Below are 20,505 nucleotides of genomic sequence, written 5' to 3'. Positions count from 1 at the left end.
TCTTATGCACAAAAAAAGATCAGATATAACTGTGTGGCTGCTTAGTCCACACACCAGTCCTTATGTACTATGTGTTGCCACATTTCTTTTCTGAGGTAGACTGAAGTTTAAAGAAACTTGAATGTAAATTACCACAATCATTCAAATTACAATCTATAATTAAAATAATTTGGTACCTTTCTTTTTGTCCCTGACATGTTACTCATTTCCGCTTAAATGGTTAGTTGCATTATGTTCAGAAACCCTGCTGTATGTTTTGTAAACAAGGCTAAAAAGTTGTTTGTAATTCTTCAACATAAATCAATATGGCCCATTACAGTGGCTGGATATGTAAACTTAGTCTTTAGGGATCTTTTTCAAACTATGTTTGACGGTTTTCCTGCTTTACAAAAACTGAAATCAAGCCGAAATGATCTATTAAAAGCACTGGCTTACCACCTCCCAAATGCTCTATCAGATCAAATATACTATTTAACTTAAGATGAAGCTTGCTCCTTTCACAAAATTAAGTCCAAATGGGCCACAAATGTTTCAGTGTAATATATTAATAGGTAGTGATGGATAACAGCACAATTTACGTGTTCAAACAAGCAGCACCAAAACTAAAAAGAAAATGATGCAGCGTTCTTAAAATATTTTCCCAGCTCCAGTCACTTGCCATTATTTTTTTCTGTCCCCAAATAAGTATAGTTATAAAGTTTTACGTCTAGTCTTAAAAGAAAAATAAACTGCAGTGCTGCAATCAGTATCTTGGCATGATTTTATAGGTTTTTAACATTTGCTTCATTTTTAACACATGATTGTGTTGAACACCTCAGAAAAACTGAAGCGCGATTTTTCCTTCTCTTACTCCCATCAACCAGCAGCTAGACGTAACATTTTACGTGTTACATGTATAAGGTTGTACAAATTCTAGCTGGTGACCGTATTAATTTTATTTTTTTTTATTAAAAAAATAAAATGCTCAAAAACTATTAGCTTCATAAAGTATACAAATTCCAAAAAAAGCAAAAAGGAACAATTTCCCATTGAGGTAAACGCCTGAGGTAGTTTAGTAAAATGCATATTTATATTTTTGTGCCCTGGTCACACCGTTTAACACTTCCTTTAGGTTATTCATGCCCGAGTTAAGTAAAAATGCAGCCAAAATTAAAAAATGACACTTCACAGGGCCAAAGTATAAGCCCACCCCTCTCTATTCCTGGTATGCATTGGGGTATAGAAGAGCAATGCCTTTGCTGTTTTAAACCAATCAACCCAGGAGAGAAAGCATAATTAAACCAGGCTCTAAAATTGTTGGCGATTAAAAAAAACTAGGTTAATTTGTTAGAATAAAACAAAGGAAGTGAAGGGGTTTCTTATTTTAACACTGGATTTCAAATCCTTGAGCCTAAAGTAGACAATAACCACAGAGAGAGGGGGAGGGGGGGGGGGGGGGGGGTAGGGGGGGGGGGGTTCAAAGTTTGCTTAGTCCTCAAACAGGTAACTGTTTAAATGGCACTTTTTCCAGATTGGACCAACTGTGATTGAGTATCCATCGGTTCACAGTCTGTCTTTGGTCGGGCATCTCGATAAAGGGTAAGTTCCTGAACTTTTATTTTCTTCTCGATTGCGGCTGTCCACTTTGTGCAGTCTTTTGCTGCTGTTGCTGTTGTCTTCTCACCATCGTCAGAATTTCCTGAATTTTCCTTTGAGCAAGCTGTAAAAAGAACAAACAAACAATATGAAATGTTCTCACATAGGATACTTTGGAACTCTGTACCCTTTCTTGATTCAAGTAATCTGGATAAACAAACAACTCCAATAAAATAAGGAAAACATCATTAGAGAAGCACAACTTTGATGAACCTTTATTTCACACTGTTATAGTTGAGATACTTGATGTTACCAGACACACATCCCTTCAGCAACTTTAGTCTCAGTATAGGGACCGTCCTTACATGCGTACATCAGTCCAGATAAAAACAACCCGATAAAAGCAGCCACTAGCAGTAGAATATACCCACAGGAACGTTTTGGCAAGACAGGAGGTTTGCATCATGCATTAACTTTTACTTGCGCTTCTGAACTGCAAACACTTGAGATCCAAGAATCAGAATACTGAATGAACGCACAAAGAATTGAAATCCTCAAGTCCTATGGAGCCTCCTTGTCCAACATTTCCTTCTTTCGCTGCTTCTGAGCAGATAAGTACTTGCTTTTGAATTAACTGAGTTTAAACTTAATTAAGCTCATTTGGTATGAACAATTGATAAGACAGATGACTGATGTAGGAGTTTACCCAATTTAGGGTTTGGGAAGTCTGTTTTAGGCATGTGTGCGTTTTATAACAAAGCAAAGTACAGTTCATAAGCTTTATCAGTTATATTTAAAATGTTTTATTTAGTCTTGAAAGGGAATCGATTGCAAAATTTAAATGCAAAGTTAATTTTTTACCTTACAAGATCGAACGGCTCTGAATCCTGCCTTATGAAGAAAAAGGGCAGTCGACATTTGAGGAACTATATCTGTGGCCATCTTCATTATGGGCACTCAGCTGTGTAGGACGCATTTCATTACGCATATTTTTTTTTTTTTTTAAGAAGGTGGTGCTCTATTTTAAACACTTGTTTCAATAGTACTTGAGCATATGTGCACATAACTAGGCAACGCAGTATTTGAAGTTGCTTGCGTTACGATCAGCTGTCATCCTACTTGAGCATCCATACGCACTTAGATTAAAGAAAAGCTGTGGATCAATTTAAAGGTTTACGGGAAGAAAAACAGGAGAAACCAAATTAAGAAATAGTTTTTTAGTAAACATGTATGAAACCAACAAACGTTAATATGACTTATCAGGAGAGTGCAGGTGCAGCTAGTTAGGAGTACATTATAAGGTAGATATCTTAAGAACTTAAGGAGGCACTGCCGGAAACAGCTAAATCTGTATCAAGGGCTAAAACTAATAATTTTAATGTAGATTAGGAATATTATTCAATTTCAGAAGGTGAAGAAAGATCCAATAGAGGCCCAGTTGGAAAAATATAAGCATTTGGACAATGATATTGGAAGGATGAGAGTGCAAATTGGTTCACATGAGATGGCTGTCCAAAGCGGCACGCAAAGGCGGCATGATGTCCCTGCAAATGTTATGTTATTGTTATGTTATTTATATTTTTATAGCGCACAGCTGCCCCAGCAAAGGGGCGTCCTGGCGCTGTGACAGATGCTACAACATAACACATTATTAACAAAGGATTATCTTTGAATACTTTGGAACAGACTGAAAATTAATAGAATATAAATTGGATCTGAAATCTAGAGATGAAACAATAAGTCTGGGGAGGGAGATCGCATTAAAAATATGGTAAAAAAAGTTTATAAAAATTCCTGAGATAAACTGTTTAATCCTATGGAAATTCTATCATCCCCGGAATTCCGACTTCAGGCCTTTATAGCATTCGGCAGAATACATTAAAGTCTGGATTATAAAGCCATTGGAAAAGGAGGAAAGGAACATTATACGAGCACAACGTTTGAGGCCAGCAATTGATGAGGACACTGACTAAATTGGAAACCAAAACTCAAAACCTGCCTCTTCAAGATGGATAGAGCGCCAAGAAAGGTTTTCGGAAAGATACTAAAGCAGAGTGAAGATACGCTGTTGGAAGTGTTGGGTCCATTTGATAGAATATTTGATTTAGGAGTTGTTAAAGTGAACGAAACCGGTCCTAGGATGCTTGTTTCCAGTCCAGGGAGGACCTGGCTTGGCAGTTCGGGCTGGACTGTTCCCATGGGGCACAGGGTCAAGACTGATTTGCATATGGCTGGGTTCAAACTGGAATGGCATGGTGAGCAAAAAAACGATGGATTTAGGCCCAGATCTCTGTACTGGGGTGAATGTATGACATTGTTCTGCATTCTGTCCATCAATTGTTGTTTTTGCATTTGTCACCCTGAGTGGGAAGGGTATGCTCAGACGTGAGTCCCTTGCTCTCCATGCCACTGGAATCAAGCTATCCTGGCTGACGAGGGCTGAAAGCCCGAAACCGGTCCTAGGATGCTTGTTTCCAGTCCAGGGAGGACCTGGCTTGGCAGTTCGGGCTGGACTGTTCCCATGGGGCACAGGGTCAAGACTGATTTGCATATGGCTGGGTTCAAACTGGAATGGCATGGTGAGCAAAAAAACGATGGATTTAGGCCCAGATCTCTGTACTGGGGTGAATGTATGACATTGTTCTGCATTCTGTCCATCAATTGTTGTTTTTGCATTTGTCACCCTGAGTGGGAAGGGTATGCTCAGACGTGAGTCCCTTGCTCTCCATGCCACTGGAATCAAGCTATCCTGGCTGACGAGGGCTGAAAGCCCGAAACCGGTCCTAGGATGCTTGTTTCCAGTCCAGGGAGGACCTGGCTTGGCAGTTCGGGCTGGACTGTTCCCATGGGGCACAGGGTCAAGACTGATTTGCATATGGCTGGGTTCAAACTGGAATGGCATGGTGAGCAAAAAAACGATGGATTTAGGCCCAGATCTCTGTACTGGGGTGAATGTATGACATTGTTCTGCATTCTGTCCATCAATTGTTGTTTTTGCATTTGTCACCCTGAGTGGGAAGGGTATGCTCAGACGTGAGTCCCTTGCTCTCCATGCCACTGGAATCAAGCTATCCTGGCTGACGAGGGCTGAAAGCCCGAAACCGGTCCTAGGATGCTTGTTTCCAGTCCAGGGAGGACCTGGCTTGGCAGTTCGGGCTGGACTGTTCCCATGGGGCACAGGGTCAAGACTGATTTGCATATGGCTGGGTTCAAACTGGAATGGCATGGTGAGCAAAAAAACGATGGATTTAGGCCCAGATCTCTGTACTGGGGTGAATGTATGACATTGTTCTGCATTCTGTCCATCAATTGTTGTTTTTGCATTTGTCACCCTGAGTGGGAAGGGTATGCTCAGACGTGAGTCCCTTGCTCTCCATGCCACTGGAATCAAGCTATCCTGGCTGACGAGGGCTGAAAGCCCGAAACCGGTCCTAGGATGCTTGTTTCCAGTCCAGGGAGGACCTGGCTTGGCAGTTCGGGCTGGACTGTTCCCATGGGGCACAGGGTCAAGACTGATTTGCATATGGCTGGGTTCAAACTGGAATGGCATGGTGAGCAAAAAAACGATGGATTTAGGCCCAGATCTCTGTACTGGGGTGAATGTATGACATTGTTCTGCATTCTGTCCATCAATTGTTGTTTTTGCATTTGTCACCCTGAGTGGGAAGGGTATGCTCAGACGTGAGTCCCTTGCTCTCCATGCCACTGGAATCAAGCTATCCTGGCTGACGAGGGCTGAAAGCCCGAAACCGGTCCTAGGATGCTTGTTTCCAGTCCAGGGAGGACCTGGCTTGGCAGTTCGGGCTGGACTGTTCCCATGGGGCACAGGGTCAAGACTGATTTGCATATGGCTGGGTTCAAACTGGAATGGCATGGTGAGCAAAAAAACGATGGATTTAGGCCCAGATCTCTGTACTGGGGTGAATGTATGACATTGTTCTGCATTCTGTCCATCAATTGTTGTTTTTGCATTTGTCACCCTGAGTGGGAAGGGTATGCTCAGACGTGAGTCCCTTGCTCTCCATGCCACTGGAATCAAGCTATCCTGGCTGACGAGGGCTGAAAGCCCGAAACCGGTCCTAGGATGCTTGTTTCCAGTCCAGGGAGGACCTGGCTTGGCAGTTCGGGCTGGACTGTTCCCATGGGGCACAGGGTCAAGACTGATTTGCATATGGCTGGGTTCAAACTGGAATGGCATGGTGAGCAAAAAAACGATGGATTTAGGCCCAGATCTCTGTACTGGGGTGAATGTATGACATTGTTCTGCATTCTGTCCATCAATTGTTGTTTTTGCATTTGTCACCCTGAGTGGGAAGGGTATGCTCAGACGTGAGTCCCTTGCTCTCCATGCCACTGGAATCAAGCTATCCTGGCTGACGAGGGCTGAAAGCCCGAAACCGGTCCTAGGATGCTTGTTTCCAGTCCAGGGAGGACCTGGCTTGGCAGTTCGGGCTGGACTGTTCCCATGGGGCACAGGGTCAAGACTGATTTGCATATGGCTGGGTTCAAACTGGAATGGCATGGTGAGCAAAAAAACGATGGATTTAGGCCCAGATCTCTGTACTGGGGTGAATGTATGACATTGTTCTGCATTCTGTCCATCAATTGTTGTTTTTGCATTTGTCACCCTGAGTGGGAAGGGTATGCTCAGACGTGAGTCCCTTGCTCTCCATGCCACTGGAATCAAGCTATCCTGGCTGACGAGGGCTGAAAGCCCGAAACCGGTCCTAGGATGCTTGTTTCCAGTCCAGGGAGGACCTGGCTTGGCAGTTCGGGCTGGACTGTTCCCATGGGGCACAGGGTCAAGACTGATTTGCATATGGCTGGGTTCAAACTGGAATGGCATGGTGAGCAAAAAAACGATGGATTTAGGCCCAGATCTCTGTACTGGGGTGAATGTATGACATTGTTCTGCATTCTGTCCATCAATTGTTGTTTTTGCATTTGTCACCCTGAGTGGGAAGGGTATGCTCAGACGTGAGTCCCTTGCTCTCCATGCCACTGGAATCAAGCTATCCTGGCTGACGAGGGCTGAAAGCCCGAAACCGGTCCTAGGATGCTTGTTTCCAGTCCAGGGAGGACCTGGCTTGGCAGTTCGGGCTGGACTGTTCCCATGGGGCACAGGGTCAAGACTGATTTGCATATGGCTGGGTTCAAACTGGAATGGCATGGTGAGCAAAAAAACGATGGATTTAGGCCCAGATCTCTGTACTGGGGTGAATGTATGACATTGTTCTGCATTCTGTCCATCAATTGTTGTTTTTGCATTTGTCACCCTGAGTGGGAAGGGTATGCTCAGACGTGAGTCCCTTGCTCTCCATGCCACTGGAATCAAGCTATCCTGGCTGACGAGGGCTGAAAGCCCGAAACCGGTCCTAGGATGCTTGTTTCCAGTCCAGGGAGGACCTGGCTTGGCAGTTCGGGCTGGACTGTTCCCATGGGGCACAGGGTCAAGACTGATTTGCATATGGCTGGGTTCAAACTGGAATGGCATGGTGAGCAAAAAAACGATGGATTTAGGCCCAGATCTCTGTACTGGGGTGAATGTATGACATTGTTCTGCATTCTGTCCATCAATTGTTGTTTTTGCATTTGTCACCCTGAGTGGGAAGGGTATGCTCAGACGTGAGTCCCTTGCTCTCCATGCCACTGGAATCAAGCTATCCTGGCTGACGAGGGCTGAAAGCCCGAAACCGGTCCTAGGATGCTTGTTTCCAGTCCAGGGAGGACCTGGCTTGGCAGTTCGGGCTGGACTGTTCCCATGGGGCACAGGGTCAAGACTGATTTGCATATGGCTGGGTTCAAACTGGAATGGCATGGTGAGCAAAAAAACGATGGATTTAGGCCCAGATCTCTGTACTGGGGTGAATGTATGACATTGTTCTGCATTCTGTCCATCAATTGTTGTTTTTGCATTTGTCACCCTGAGTGGGAAGGGTATGCTCAGACGTGAGTCCCTTGCTCTCCATGCCACTGGAATCAAGCTATCCTGGCTGACGAGGGCTGAAAGCCCGAAACCGGTCCTAGGATGCTTGTTTCCAGTCCAGGGAGGACCTGGCTTGGCAGTTCGGGCTGGACTGTTCCCATGGGGCACAGGGTCAAGACTGATTTGCATATGGCTGGGTTCAAACTGGAATGGCATGGTGAGCAAAAAAACGATGGATTTAGGCCCAGATCTCTGTACTGGGGTGAATGTATGACATTGTTCTGCATTCTGTCCATCAATTGTTGTTTTTGCATTTGTCACCCTGAGTGGGAAGGGTATGCTCAGACGTGAGTCCCTTGCTCTCCATGCCACTGGAATCAAGCTATCCTGGCTGACGAGGGCTGAAAGCCCGAAACCGGTCCTAGGATGCTTGTTTCCAGTCCAGGGAGGACCTGGCTTGGCAGTTCGGGCTGGACTGTTCCCATGGGGCACAGGGTCAAGACTGATTTGCATATGGCTGGGTTCAAACTGGAATGGCATGGTGAGCAAAAAAACGATGGATTTAGGCCCAGATCTCTGTACTGGGGTGAATGTATGACATTGTTCTGCATTCTGTCCATCAATTGTTGTTTTTGCATTTGTCACCCTGAGTGGGAAGGGTATGCTCAGACGTGAGTCCCTTGCTCTCCATGCCACTGGAATCAAGCTATCCTGGCTGACGAGGGCTGAAAGCCCGAAACCGGTCCTAGGATGCTTGTTTCCAGTCCAGGGAGGACCTGGCTTGGCAGTTCGGGCTGGACTGTTCCCATGGGGCACAGGGTCAAGACTGATTTGCATATGGCTGGGTTCAAACTGGAATGGCATGGTGAGCAAAAAAACGATGGATTTAGGCCCAGATCTCTGTACTGGGGTGAATGTATGACATTGTTCTGCATTCTGTCCATCAATTGTTGTTTTTGCATTTGTCACCCTGAGTGGGAAGGGTATGCTCAGACGTGAGTCCCTTGCTCTCCATGCCACTGGAATCAAGCTATCCTGGCTGACGAGGGCTGAAAGCCCGAAACCGGTCCTAGGATGCTTGTTTCCAGTCCAGGGAGGACCTGGCTTGGCAGTTCGGGCTGGACTGTTCCCATGGGGCACAGGGTCAAGACTGATTTGCATATGGCTGGGTTCAAACTGGAATGGCATGGTGAGCAAAAAAACGATGGATTTAGGCCCAGATCTCTGTACTGGGGTGAATGTATGACATTGTTCTGCATTCTGTCCATCAATTGTTGTTTTTGCATTTGTCACCCTGAGTGGGAAGGGTATGCTCAGACGTGAGTCCCTTGCTCTCCATGCCACTGGAATCAAGCTATCCTGGCTGACGAGGGCTGAAAGCCCGAAACCGGTCCTAGGATGCTTGTTTCCAGTCCAGGGAGGACCTGGCTTGGCAGTTCGGGCTGGACTGTTCCCATGGGGCACAGGGTCAAGACTGATTTGCATATGGCTGGGTTCAAACTGGAATGGCATGGTGAGCAAAAAAACGATGGATTTAGGCCCAGATCTCTGTACTGGGGTGAATGTATGACATTGTTCTGCATTCTGTCCATCAATTGTTGTTTTTGCATTTGTCACCCTGAGTGGGAAGGGTATGCTCAGACGTGAGTCCCTTGCTCTCCATGCCACTGGAATCAAGCTATCCTGGCTGACGAGGGCTGAAAGCCCGAAACCGGTCCTAGGATGCTTGTTTCCAGTCCAGGGAGGACCTGGCTTGGCAGTTCGGGCTGGACTGTTCCCATGGGGCACAGGGTCAAGACTGATTTGCATATGGCTGGGTTCAAACTGGAATGGCATGGTGAGCAAAAAAACGATGGATTTAGGCCCAGATCTCTGTACTGGGGTGAATGTATGACATTGTTCTGCATTCTGTCCATCAATTGTTGTTTTTGCATTTGTCACCCTGAGTGGGAAGGGTATGCTCAGACGTGAGTCCCTTGCTCTCCATGCCACTGGAATCAAGCTATCCTGGCTGACGAGGGCTGAAAGCCCGAAACCGGTCCTAGGATGCTTGTTTCCAGTCCAGGGAGGACCTGGCTTGGCAGTTCGGGCTGGACTGTTCCCATGGGGCACAGGGTCAAGACTGATTTGCATATGGCTGGGTTCAAACTGGAATGGCATGGTGAGCAAAAAAACGATGGATTTAGGCCCAGATCTCTGTACTGGGGTGAATGTATGACATTGTTCTGCATTCTGTCCATCAATTGTTGTTTTTGCATTTGTCACCCTGAGTGGGAAGGGTATGCTCAGACGTGAGTCCCTTGCTCTCCATGCCACTGGAATCAAGCTATCCTGGCTGACGAGGGCTGAAAGCCCGAAACCGGTCCTAGGATGCTTGTTTCCAGTCCAGGGAGGACCTGGCTTGGCAGTTCGGGCTGGACTGTTCCCATGGGGCACAGGGTCAAGACTGATTTGCATATGGCTGGGTTCAAACTGGAATGGCATGGTGAGCAAAAAAACGATGGATTTAGGCCCAGATCTCTGTACTGGGGTGAATGTATGACATTGTTCTGCATTCTGTCCATCAATTGTTGTTTTTGCATTTGTCACCCTGAGTGGGAAGGGTATGCTCAGACGTGAGTCCCTTGCTCTCCATGCCACTGGAATCAAGCTATCCTGGCTGACGAGGGCTGAAAGCCCGAAACCGGTCCTAGGATGCTTGTTTCCAGTCCAGGGAGGACCTGGCTTGGCAGTTCGGGCTGGACTGTTCCCATGGGGCACAGGGTCAAGACTGATTTGCATATGGCTGGGTTCAAACTGGAATGGCATGGTGAGCAAAAAAACGATGGATTTAGGCCCAGATCTCTGTACTGGGGTGAATGTATGACATTGTTCTGCATTCTGTCCATCAATTGTTGTTTTTGCATTTGTCACCCTGAGTGGGAAGGGTATGCTCAGACGTGAGTCCCTTGCTCTCCATGCCACTGGAATCAAGCTATCCTGGCTGACGAGGGCTGAAAGCCCGAAACCGGTCCTAGGATGCTTGTTTCCAGTCCAGGGAGGACCTGGCTTGGCAGTTCGGGCTGGACTGTTCCCATGGGGCACAGGGTCAAGACTGATTTGCATATGGCTGGGTTCAAACTGGAATGGCATGGTGAGCAAAAAAACGATGGATTTAGGCCCAGATCTCTGTACTGGGGTGAATGTATGACATTGTTCTGCATTCTGTCCATCAATTGTTGTTTTTGCATTTGTCACCCTGAGTGGGAAGGGTATGCTCAGACGTGAGTCCCTTGCTCTCCATGCCACTGGAATCAAGCTATCCTGGCTGACGAGGGCTGAAAGCCCGAAACCGGTCCTAGGATGCTTGTTTCCAGTCCAGGGAGGACCTGGCTTGGCAGTTCGGGCTGGACTGTTCCCATGGGGCACAGGGTCAAGACTGATTTGCATATGGCTGGGTTCAAACTGGAATGGCATGGTGAGCAAAAAAACGATGGATTTAGGCCCAGATCTCTGTACTGGGGTGAATGTATGACATTGTTCTGCATTCTGTCCATCAATTGTTGTTTTTGCATTTGTCACCCTGAGTGGGAAGGGTATGCTCAGACGTGAGTCCCTTGCTCTCCATGCCACTGGAATCAAGCTATCCTGGCTGACGAGGGCTGAAAGCCCGAAACCGGTCCTAGGATGCTTGTTTCCAGTCCAGGGAGGACCTGGCTTGGCAGTTCGGGCTGGACTGTTCCCATGGGGCACAGGGTCAAGACTGATTTGCATATGGCTGGGTTCAAACTGGAATGGCATGGTGAGCAAAAAAACGATGGATTTAGGCCCAGATCTCTGTACTGGGGTGAATGTATGACATTGTTCTGCATTCTGTCCATCAATTGTTGTTTTTGCATTTGTCACCCTGAGTGGGAAGGGTATGCTCAGACGTGAGTCCCTTGCTCTCCATGCCACTGGAATCAAGCTATCCTGGCTGACGAGGGCTGAAAGCCCGAAACCGGTCCTAGGATGCTTGTTTCCAGTCCAGGGAGGACCTGGCTTGGCAGTTCGGGCTGGACTGTTCCCATGGGGCACAGGGTCAAGACTGATTTGCATATGGCTGGGTTCAAACTGGAATGGCATGGTGAGCAAAAAAACGATGGATTTAGGCCCAGATCTCTGTACTGGGGTGAATGTATGACATTGTTCTGCATTCTGTCCATCAATTGTTGTTTTTGCATTTGTCACCCTGAGTGGGAAGGGTATGCTCAGACGTGAGTCCCTTGCTCTCCATGCCACTGGAATCAAGCTATCCTGGCTGACGAGGGCTGAAAGCCCGAAACCGGTCCTAGGATGCTTGTTTCCAGTCCAGGGAGGACCTGGCTTGGCAGTTCGGGCTGGACTGTTCCCATGGGGCACAGGGTCAAGACTGATTTGCATATGGCTGGGTTCAAACTGGAATGGCATGGTGAGCAAAAAAACGATGGATTTAGGCCCAGATCTCTGTACTGGGGTGAATGTATGACATTGTTCTGCATTCTGTCCATCAATTGTTGTTTTTGCATTTGTCACCCTGAGTGGGAAGGGTATGCTCAGACGTGAGTCCCTTGCTCTCCATGCCACTGGAATCAAGCTATCCTGGCTGACGAGGGCTGAAAGCCCGAAACCGGTCCTAGGATGCTTGTTTCCAGTCCAGGGAGGACCTGGCTTGGCAGTTCGGGCTGGACTGTTCCCATGGGGCACAGGGTCAAGACTGATTTGCATATGGCTGGGTTCAAACTGGAATGGCATGGTGAGCAAAAAAACGATGGATTTAGGCCCAGATCTCTGTACTGGGGTGAATGTATGACATTGTTCTGCATTCTGTCCATCAATTGTTGTTTTTGCATTTGTCACCCTGAGTGGGAAGGGTATGCTCAGACGTGAGTCCCTTGCTCTCCATGCCACTGGAATCAAGCTATCCTGGCTGACGAGGGCTGAAAGCCCGAAACCGGTCCTAGGATGCTTGTTTCCAGTCCAGGGAGGACCTGGCTTGGCAGTTCGGGCTGGACTGTTCCCATGGGGCACAGGGTCAAGACTGATTTGCATATGGCTGGGTTCAAACTGGAATGGCATGGTGAGCAAAAAAACGATGGATTTAGGCCCAGATCTCTGTACTGGGGTGAATGTATGACATTGTTCTGCATTCTGTCCATCAATTGTTGTTTTTGCATTTGTCACCCTGAGTGGGAAGGGTATGCTCAGACGTGAGTCCCTTGCTCTCCATGCCACTGGAATCAAGCTATCCTGGCTGACGAGGGCTGAAAGCCCGAAACCGGTCCTAGGATGCTTGTTTCCAGTCCAGGGAGGACCTGGCTTGGCAGTTCGGGCTGGACTGTTCCCATGGGGCACAGGGTCAAGACTGATTTGCATATGGCTGGGTTCAAACTGGAATGGCATGGTGAGCAAAAAAACGATGGATTTAGGCCCAGATCTCTGTACTGGGGTGAATGTATGACATTGTTCTGCATTCTGTCCATCAATTGTTGTTTTTGCATTTGTCACCCTGAGTGGGAAGGGTATGCTCAGACGTGAGTCCCTTGCTCTCCATGCCACTGGAATCAAGCTATCCTGGCTGACGAGGGCTGAAAGCCCGAAACCGGTCCTAGGATGCTTGTTTCCAGTCCAGGGAGGACCTGGCTTGGCAGTTCGGGCTGGACTGTTCCCATGGGGCACAGGGTCAAGACTGATTTGCATATGGCTGGGTTCAAACTGGAATGGCATGGTGAGCAAAAAAACGATGGATTTAGGCCCAGATCTCTGTACTGGGGTGAATGTATGACATTGTTCTGCATTCTGTCCATCAATTGTTGTTTTTGCATTTGTCACCCTGAGTGGGAAGGGTATGCTCAGACGTGAGTCCCTTGCTCTCCATGCCACTGGAATCAAGCTATCCTGGCTGACGAGGGCTGAAAGCCCGAAACCGGTCCTAGGATGCTTGTTTCCAGTCCAGGGAGGACCTGGCTTGGCAGTTCGGGCTGGACTGTTCCCATGGGGCACAGGGTCAAGACTGATTTGCATATGGCTGGGTTCAAACTGGAATGGCATGGTGAGCAAAAAAACGATGGATTTAGGCCCAGATCTCTGTACTGGGGTGAATGTATGACATTGTTCTGCATTCTGTCCATCAATTGTTGTTTTTGCATTTGTCACCCTGAGTGGGAAGGGTATGCTCAGACGTGAGTCCCTTGCTCTCCATGCCACTGGAATCAAGCTATCCTGGCTGACGAGGGCTGAAAGCCCGAAACCGGTCCTAGGATGCTTGTTTCCAGTCCAGGGAGGACCTGGCTTGGCAGTTCGGGCTGGACTGTTCCCATGGGGCACAGGGTCAAGACTGATTTGCATATGGCTGGGTTCAAACTGGAATGGCATGGTGAGCAAAAAAACGATGGATTTAGGCCCAGATCTCTGTACTGGGGTGAATGTATGACATTGTTCTGCATTCTGTCCATCAATTGTTGTTTTTGCATTTGTCACCCTGAGTGGGAAGGGTATGCTCAGACGTGAGTCCCTTGCTCTCCATGCCACTGGAATCAAGCTATCCTGGCTGACGAGGGCTGAAAGCCCGAAACCGGTCCTAGGATGCTTGTTTCCAGTCCAGGGAGGACCTGGCTTGGCAGTTCGGGCTGGACTGTTCCCATGGGGCACAGGGTCAAGACTGATTTGCATATGGCTGGGTTCAAACTGGAATGGCATGGTGAGCAAAAAAACGATGGATTTAGGCCCAGATCTCTGTACTGGGGTGAATGTATGACATTGTTCTGCATTCTGTCCATCAATTGTTGTTTTTGCATTTGTCACCCTGAGTGGGAAGGGTATGCTCAGACGTGAGTCCCTTGCTCTCCATGCCACTGGAATCAAGCTATCCTGGCTGACGAGGGCTGAAAGCCCGAAACCGGTCCTAGGATGCTTGTTTCCAGTCCAGGGAGGACCTGGCTTGGCAGTTCGGGCTGGACTGTTCCCATGGGGCACAGGGTCAAGACTGATTTGCATATGGCTGGGTTCAAACTGGAATGGCATGGTGAGCAAAAAAACGATGGATTTAGGCCCAGATCTCTGTACTGGGGTGAATGTATGACATTGTTCTGCATTCTGTCCATCAATTGTTGTTTTTGCATTTGTCACCCTGAGTGGGAAGGGTATGCTCAGACGTGAGTCCCTTGCTCTCCATGCCACTGGAATCAAGCTATCCTGGCTGACGAGGGCTGAAAGCCCGAAACCGGTCCTAGGATGCTTGTTTCCAGTCCAGGGAGGACCTGGCTTGGCAGTTCGGGCTGGACTGTTCCCATGGGGCACAGGGTCAAGACTGATTTGCATATGGCTGGGTTCAAACTGGAATGGCATGGTGAGCAAAAAAACGATGGATTTAGGCCCAGATCTCTGTACTGGGGTGAATGTATGACATTGTTCTGCATTCTGTCCATCAATTGTTGTTTTTGCATTTGTCACCCTGAGTGGGAAGGGTATGCTCAGACGTGAGTCCCTTGCTCTCCATGCCACTGGAATCAAGCTATCCTGGCTGACGAGGGCTGAAAGCCCGAAACCGGTCCTAGGATGCTTGTTTCCAGTCCAGGGAGGACCTGGCTTGGCAGTTCGGGCTGGACTGTTCCCATGGGGCACAGGGTCAAGACTGATTTGCATATGGCTGGGTTCAAACTGGAATGGCATGGTGAGCAAAAAAACGATGGATTTAGGCCCAGATCTCTGTACTGGGGTGAATGTATGACATTGTTCTGCATTCTGTCCATCAATTGTTGTTTTTGCATTTGTCACCCTGAGTGGGAAGGGTATGCTCAGACGTGAGTCCCTTGCTCTCCATGCCACTGGAATCAAGCTATCCTGGCTGACGAGGGCTGAAAGCCCGAAACCGGTCCTAGGATGCTTGTTTCCAGTCCAGGGAGGACCTGGCTTGGCAGTTCGGGCTGGACTGTTCCCATGGGGCACAGGGTCAAGACTGATTTGCATATGGCTGGGTTCAAACTGGAATGGCATGGTGAGCAAAAAAACGATGGATTTAGGCCCAGATCTCTGTACTGGGGTGAATGTATGACATTGTTCTGCATTCTGTCCATCAATTGTTGTTTTTGCATTTGTCACCCTGAGTGGGAAGGGTATGCTCAGACGTGAGTCCCTTGCTCTCCATGCCACTGGAATCAAGCTATCCTGGCTGACGAGGGCTGAAAGCCCGAAACCGGTCCTAGGATGCTTGTTTCCAGTCCAGGGAGGACCTGGCTTGGCAGTTCGGGCTGGACTGTTCCCATGGGGCACAGGGTCAAGACTGATTTGCATATGGCTGGGTTCAAACTGGAATGGCATGGTGAGCAAAAAAACGATGGATTTAGGCCCAGATCTCTGTACTGGGGTGAATGTATGACATTGTTCTGCATTCTGTCCATCAATTGTTGTTTTTGCATTTGTCACCCTGAGTGGGAAGGGTATGCTCAGACGTGAGTCCCTTGCTCTCCATGCCACTGGAATCAAGCTATCCTGGCTGACGAGGGCTGAAAGCCCGAAACCGGTCCTAGGATGCTTGTTTCCAGTCCAGGGAGGACCTGGCTTGGCAGTTCGGGCTGGACTGTTCCCATGGGGCACAGGGTCAAGACTGATTTGCATATGGCTGGGTTCAAACTGGAATGGCATGGTGAGCAAAAAAACGATGGATTTAGGCCCAGATCTCTGTACTGGGGTGAATGTATGACATTGTTCTGCATTCTGTCCATCAATTGTTGTTTTTGCATTTGTCACCCTGAGTGGGAAGGGTATGCTCAGACGTGAGTCCCTTGCTCTCCATGCCACTGGAATCAAGCTATCCTGGCTGACGAGGGCTGAAAGCCCGAAACCGGTCCTAGGATGCTTGTTTCCAGTCCAGGGAGGACCTGGCTTGGCAGTTCGGGCTGGACTGTTCCCATGGGGCACAGGGTCAAGACTGATTTGCATATGGCTGGGTTCAAACTGGAATGGCATGGTGAGCAAAAAAACGATGGATTTAGGCCCAGATCTCTGTACTGGGGTGAATGTATGACATTGTTCTGCATTCTGTCCATCAATTGTTGTTTTTGCATTTGTCACCCTGAGTGGGAAGGGTATGCTCAGACGTGAGTCCCTTGCTCTCCATGCCACTGGAATCAAGCTATCCTGGCTGACGAGGGCTGAAAGCCCGAAACCGGTCCTAGGATGCTTGTTTCCAGTCCAGGGAGGACCTGGCTTGGCAGTTCGGGCTGGACTGTTCCCATGGGGCACAGGGTCAAGACTGATTTGCATATGGCTGGGTTCAAACTGGAATGGCATGGTGAGCAAAAAAACGATGGATTTAGGCCCAGATCTCTGTACTGGGGTGAATGTATGACATTGTTCTGCATTCTGTCCATCAATTGTTGTTTTTGCATTTGTCACCCTGAGTGGGAAGGGTATGCTCAGACGTGAGTCCCTTGCTCTCCATGCCACTGGAATCAAGCTATCCTGGCTGACGAGGGCTGAAAGCCCGAAACCGGTCCTAGGATGCTTGTTTCCAGTCCAGGGAGGACCTGGCTTGGCAGTTCGGGCTGGACTGTTCCCATGGGGCACAGGGTCAAGACTGATTTGCATATGGCTGGGTTCAAACTGGAATGGCATGGTGAGCAAAAAAACGATGGATTTAGGCCCAGATCTCTGTACTGGGGTGAATGTATGACATTGTTCTGCATTCTGTCCATCAATTGTTGTTTTTGCATTTGTCACCCTGAGTGGGAAGGGTATGCTCAGACGTGAGTCCCTTGCTCTCCATGCCACTGGAATCAAGCTATCCTGGCTGACGAGGGCTGAAAGCCCGAAACCGGTCCTAGGATGCTTGTTTCCAGTCCAGGGAGGACCTGGCTTGGCAGTTCGGGCTGGACTGTTCCCATGGGGCACAGGGTCAAGACTGATTTGCATATGGCTGGGTTCAAACTGGAATGGCATGGTGAGCAAAAAAACGATGGATTTAGGCCCAGATCTCTGTACTGGGGTGAATGTATGACATTGTTCTGCATTCTGTCCATCAATTGTTGTTTTTGCATTATGAAGAAAAAGGGCAGTCGACATTTGAGGAACTATATCTGTGGCCATCTTCATTATGGGCACTCAGCTGTGTAGGACGCATTTCATTACGCATATTTTTTTTTTTTTTTAAGAAGGTGGTGCTCTATTTTAAACACTTGTTTCAATAGTACTTGAGCATATGTGCACATAACTAGGCAACGCAGTATTTGAAGTTGCTTGCGTTACGATCAGCTGTCATCCTACTTGAGCATCCATACGCACTTAGATTAAAGAAAAGCTGTGGATCAATTTAAAGGTTTACGGGAAGAAAAACAGGAGAAACCAAATTAAGAAATAGTTTTTTAGTAAACATGTATGAAACCAACAAACGTTAATATGACTTATCAGGAGAGTGCAGGTGCAGCTAGTTAGGAGTACATTATAAGGTAGATATCTTAAGAATTAAGGAGGCACTGCCGGAAACAGCTAAATCTGTATCAAGGGCTAAAACTAATAATTTTAATGTAGATTAGGAATATTATTCAATTTCAGAAGGTGAAGAAAGATCCAATAGAGGCCCAGTTGGAAAAATATAAGCATTTGGACAATGATATTGGAAGGATGAGAGTGCAAATTGGTTCACATGAGATGGCTGTCCAAAGCGGCACGCAAAGGCGGCATGATGTCCCTGCAAATGTTATGTTATTGTTATGTTATTTATATTTTTATAGCGCACAGCTGCCCCAGCAAAGGGGCGTCCTGGCGCTGTGACAGATGCTACAACATAACACATTATTAACAAAGGATTATCTTTGAATACTTTGGAACAGACTGAAAATTAATAGAATATAAATTGGATCTGAAATCTAGAGATGAAACAATAAGTCTGGGGAGGGAGATCGCATTAAAAATATGGTAAAAAAAGTTTATAAAAATTCCTGAGATAAACTGTTTAATCCTATGGAAATTCTATCATCCCCGGAATTCCGACTTCAGGCCTTTATAGCATTCGGCAGAATACATTAAAGTCTGGATTATAAAGCCATTGGAAAAGGAGGAAAGGAACATTATACGAGCACAACGTTTGAGGCCAGCAATTGATGAGGACACTGACTAAATTGGAAACCAAAACTCAAAACCTGCCTCTTCAAGATGGATAGAGCGCCAAGAAAGGTTTTCGGAAAGATACTAAAGCAGAGTGAAGATACGCTGTTGGAAGTGTTGGGTCCATTTGATAGAATATTTGATTTAGGAGTTGTTAAAGTGAACGATCTGGATATACATCACTTAAGAGGTTTTTGTCAGCAGGCTACTTTTCCTTGGAAATACAAACGCTGGTCTATAGCAGTGAGACACAAAGCAGTATTAATGTGTAGTAGCTCAAAGTTTAAAGATCTTGCCGAAAAATAATTACTGAAGGGGCCAAAAGGCTTATTGCTTGGAGAAGGAAGAGTTAAATCATAGGGGAAGTACGTGCAAATATGTACAAAACTGGAAAAAGAACAATCCCCCATGCACAGTGTGTTTAGAGAAAATGTATATGGCAAGGCCAGGAGGACGACGACCTTATGTCCGCGATTAGTATAAGCCCTGGTACACAGGATATCAGACTATTTGAGCTTATAGAAGAAACCAAGGATTGCCTCTTTCCCCAAAGAGGAAACTGAGGCAGAACTAGGTCAACAAGGTACAAAGCAAAACAGCAGCTCCGGACAAAGTGGATGAGGATTTTTTCTGGTTTTATCCAGAGAAGAGTGAGGAGGTGGTTGAAATGATCAGAATCAATAGAAACATATTACAAAAGATCATTGGGCATTTATTTGCTACAGCAGGTTATGTAATAAAGTTAAATTCAAAACCAATCCAAACAAAGGAACCAAGGGACTTCTGTTTCCAACAAGAATTAGAGAACCCAGTTCCAGCAGAAGTGGTGCAAATGCTAGCAAAAGATGTAATAATAAAAAGGTGTACAACAGTCAGGTCTGCTTTATAAGTACTCTGTTTCTGGCGGAGAGAAGAGGACAAAAAAACATGCGGTGCAGACAGGTGGAATTTCAGACCACTGAATTATGTGTTTAAGACAAATCAAAATGTAATTGATTGATTCACTAAAAGATTGTTTGGAGGAATTGTATTGGATTGCGAAAATAGATTTCAAAGATGTAATTTTCACAATTCCAATAGCCTTGGAGAGTCACTTACCTGTAATTCAGATGAAAGGGTCATTTATATCGATTCCAATGCCTTTCATTTGAACTTTCAGCAGCCTCCTGGTGTTTAGGAAGGTGTTCAGACCAGAGGTGTTTTTTTTTTTGTTTAAGGGTGAGAGGAATACGATTGATTAATTATTAAGACAACATATTGACTATGCATCAGAGTATGGATGTGTTGAAATGGATGTTTTGGGTAAGGAGTTGTTGGAGTCCTTAGATTTCATTGTCAATCTGGAAACATCAATTTTACAGCCTTTTCCAAGCATGGAGTTTCTGGGTTTTTTAGTGGATACAGTCGAAGTACAGCTATTACTGACAGAGAAAAAAAAATCAAGATAAGACAGGAAGTGAAGATTTTATTAAAAAGACAAGAGGTCAAGTCCAGAGAAATGGCACTTGTGAGTAGTATTTTCTCTTTGAGGCAGTATTTTCAGGCACTTTTTGCAGATTTGGAAGCAGTCAGGTCTTTAAAAAGGCATATTGTAGGGAGACAATGTGGTAATGTCTTTAGAAGCAAAGATGGTTTTAATTTGGAGGATGGGAAATTTGAAAGCAAGCAATTGTCAAGCCATTTTTGATACAAGACCAAATTATGTATTGGAAACAGACAAGCAACTTTACAGGCTGTTTGGAGTGGATATTGGTGTCGCAATTGACTTTTTCGTTGGAGACTGGATCCAGGAGCAATAGCTGTTGGTGCTTTCAGTAAAGATTTGAAAGAAATGAAGTTATGTATTTCTTCCTTCCTCTATGAAAGTTTTGATTCAGGGGAGGCGGCCGTTGTTAGTTATAGTT

The 20,505-nt window shown here is 46.6% G+C and overlaps 1 protein-coding gene across 1 annotated transcript in view; it reads right to left on the bottom strand.

The window, feature by feature from the left end:
• Positions 1–1,451: 1,451 nt before the first annotated feature.
• The window catches only part of IGF2BP3 (insulin like growth factor 2 mRNA binding protein 3), a 643,796-nt gene continuing 624,742 nt past the window's right edge, over positions 1,452–20,505 (bottom strand). Inside the window, exon 15 of the mRNA XM_085631537.1 lies at positions 1,452–1,699. Coding sequence (XP_085487663.1) covers positions 1,595–1,699 — 105 coding nt within the window. The 3' untranslated portion in view covers positions 1,452–1,594. The remainder of the gene's footprint in view (positions 1,700–20,505) is intronic.

Source organism: Triturus cristatus, chromosome 10, assembly GCF_964204655.1.
Source record: "Triturus cristatus chromosome 10, aTriCri1.1, whole genome shotgun sequence".
NCBI classification, from domain to species: Eukaryota; Metazoa; Chordata; class Amphibia; order Caudata; family Salamandridae; genus Triturus; species Triturus cristatus.
The sequence above is the reverse complement of the archived record's forward strand: the minus strand, read 5'-3'. Positions and strand labels throughout refer to the sequence as shown.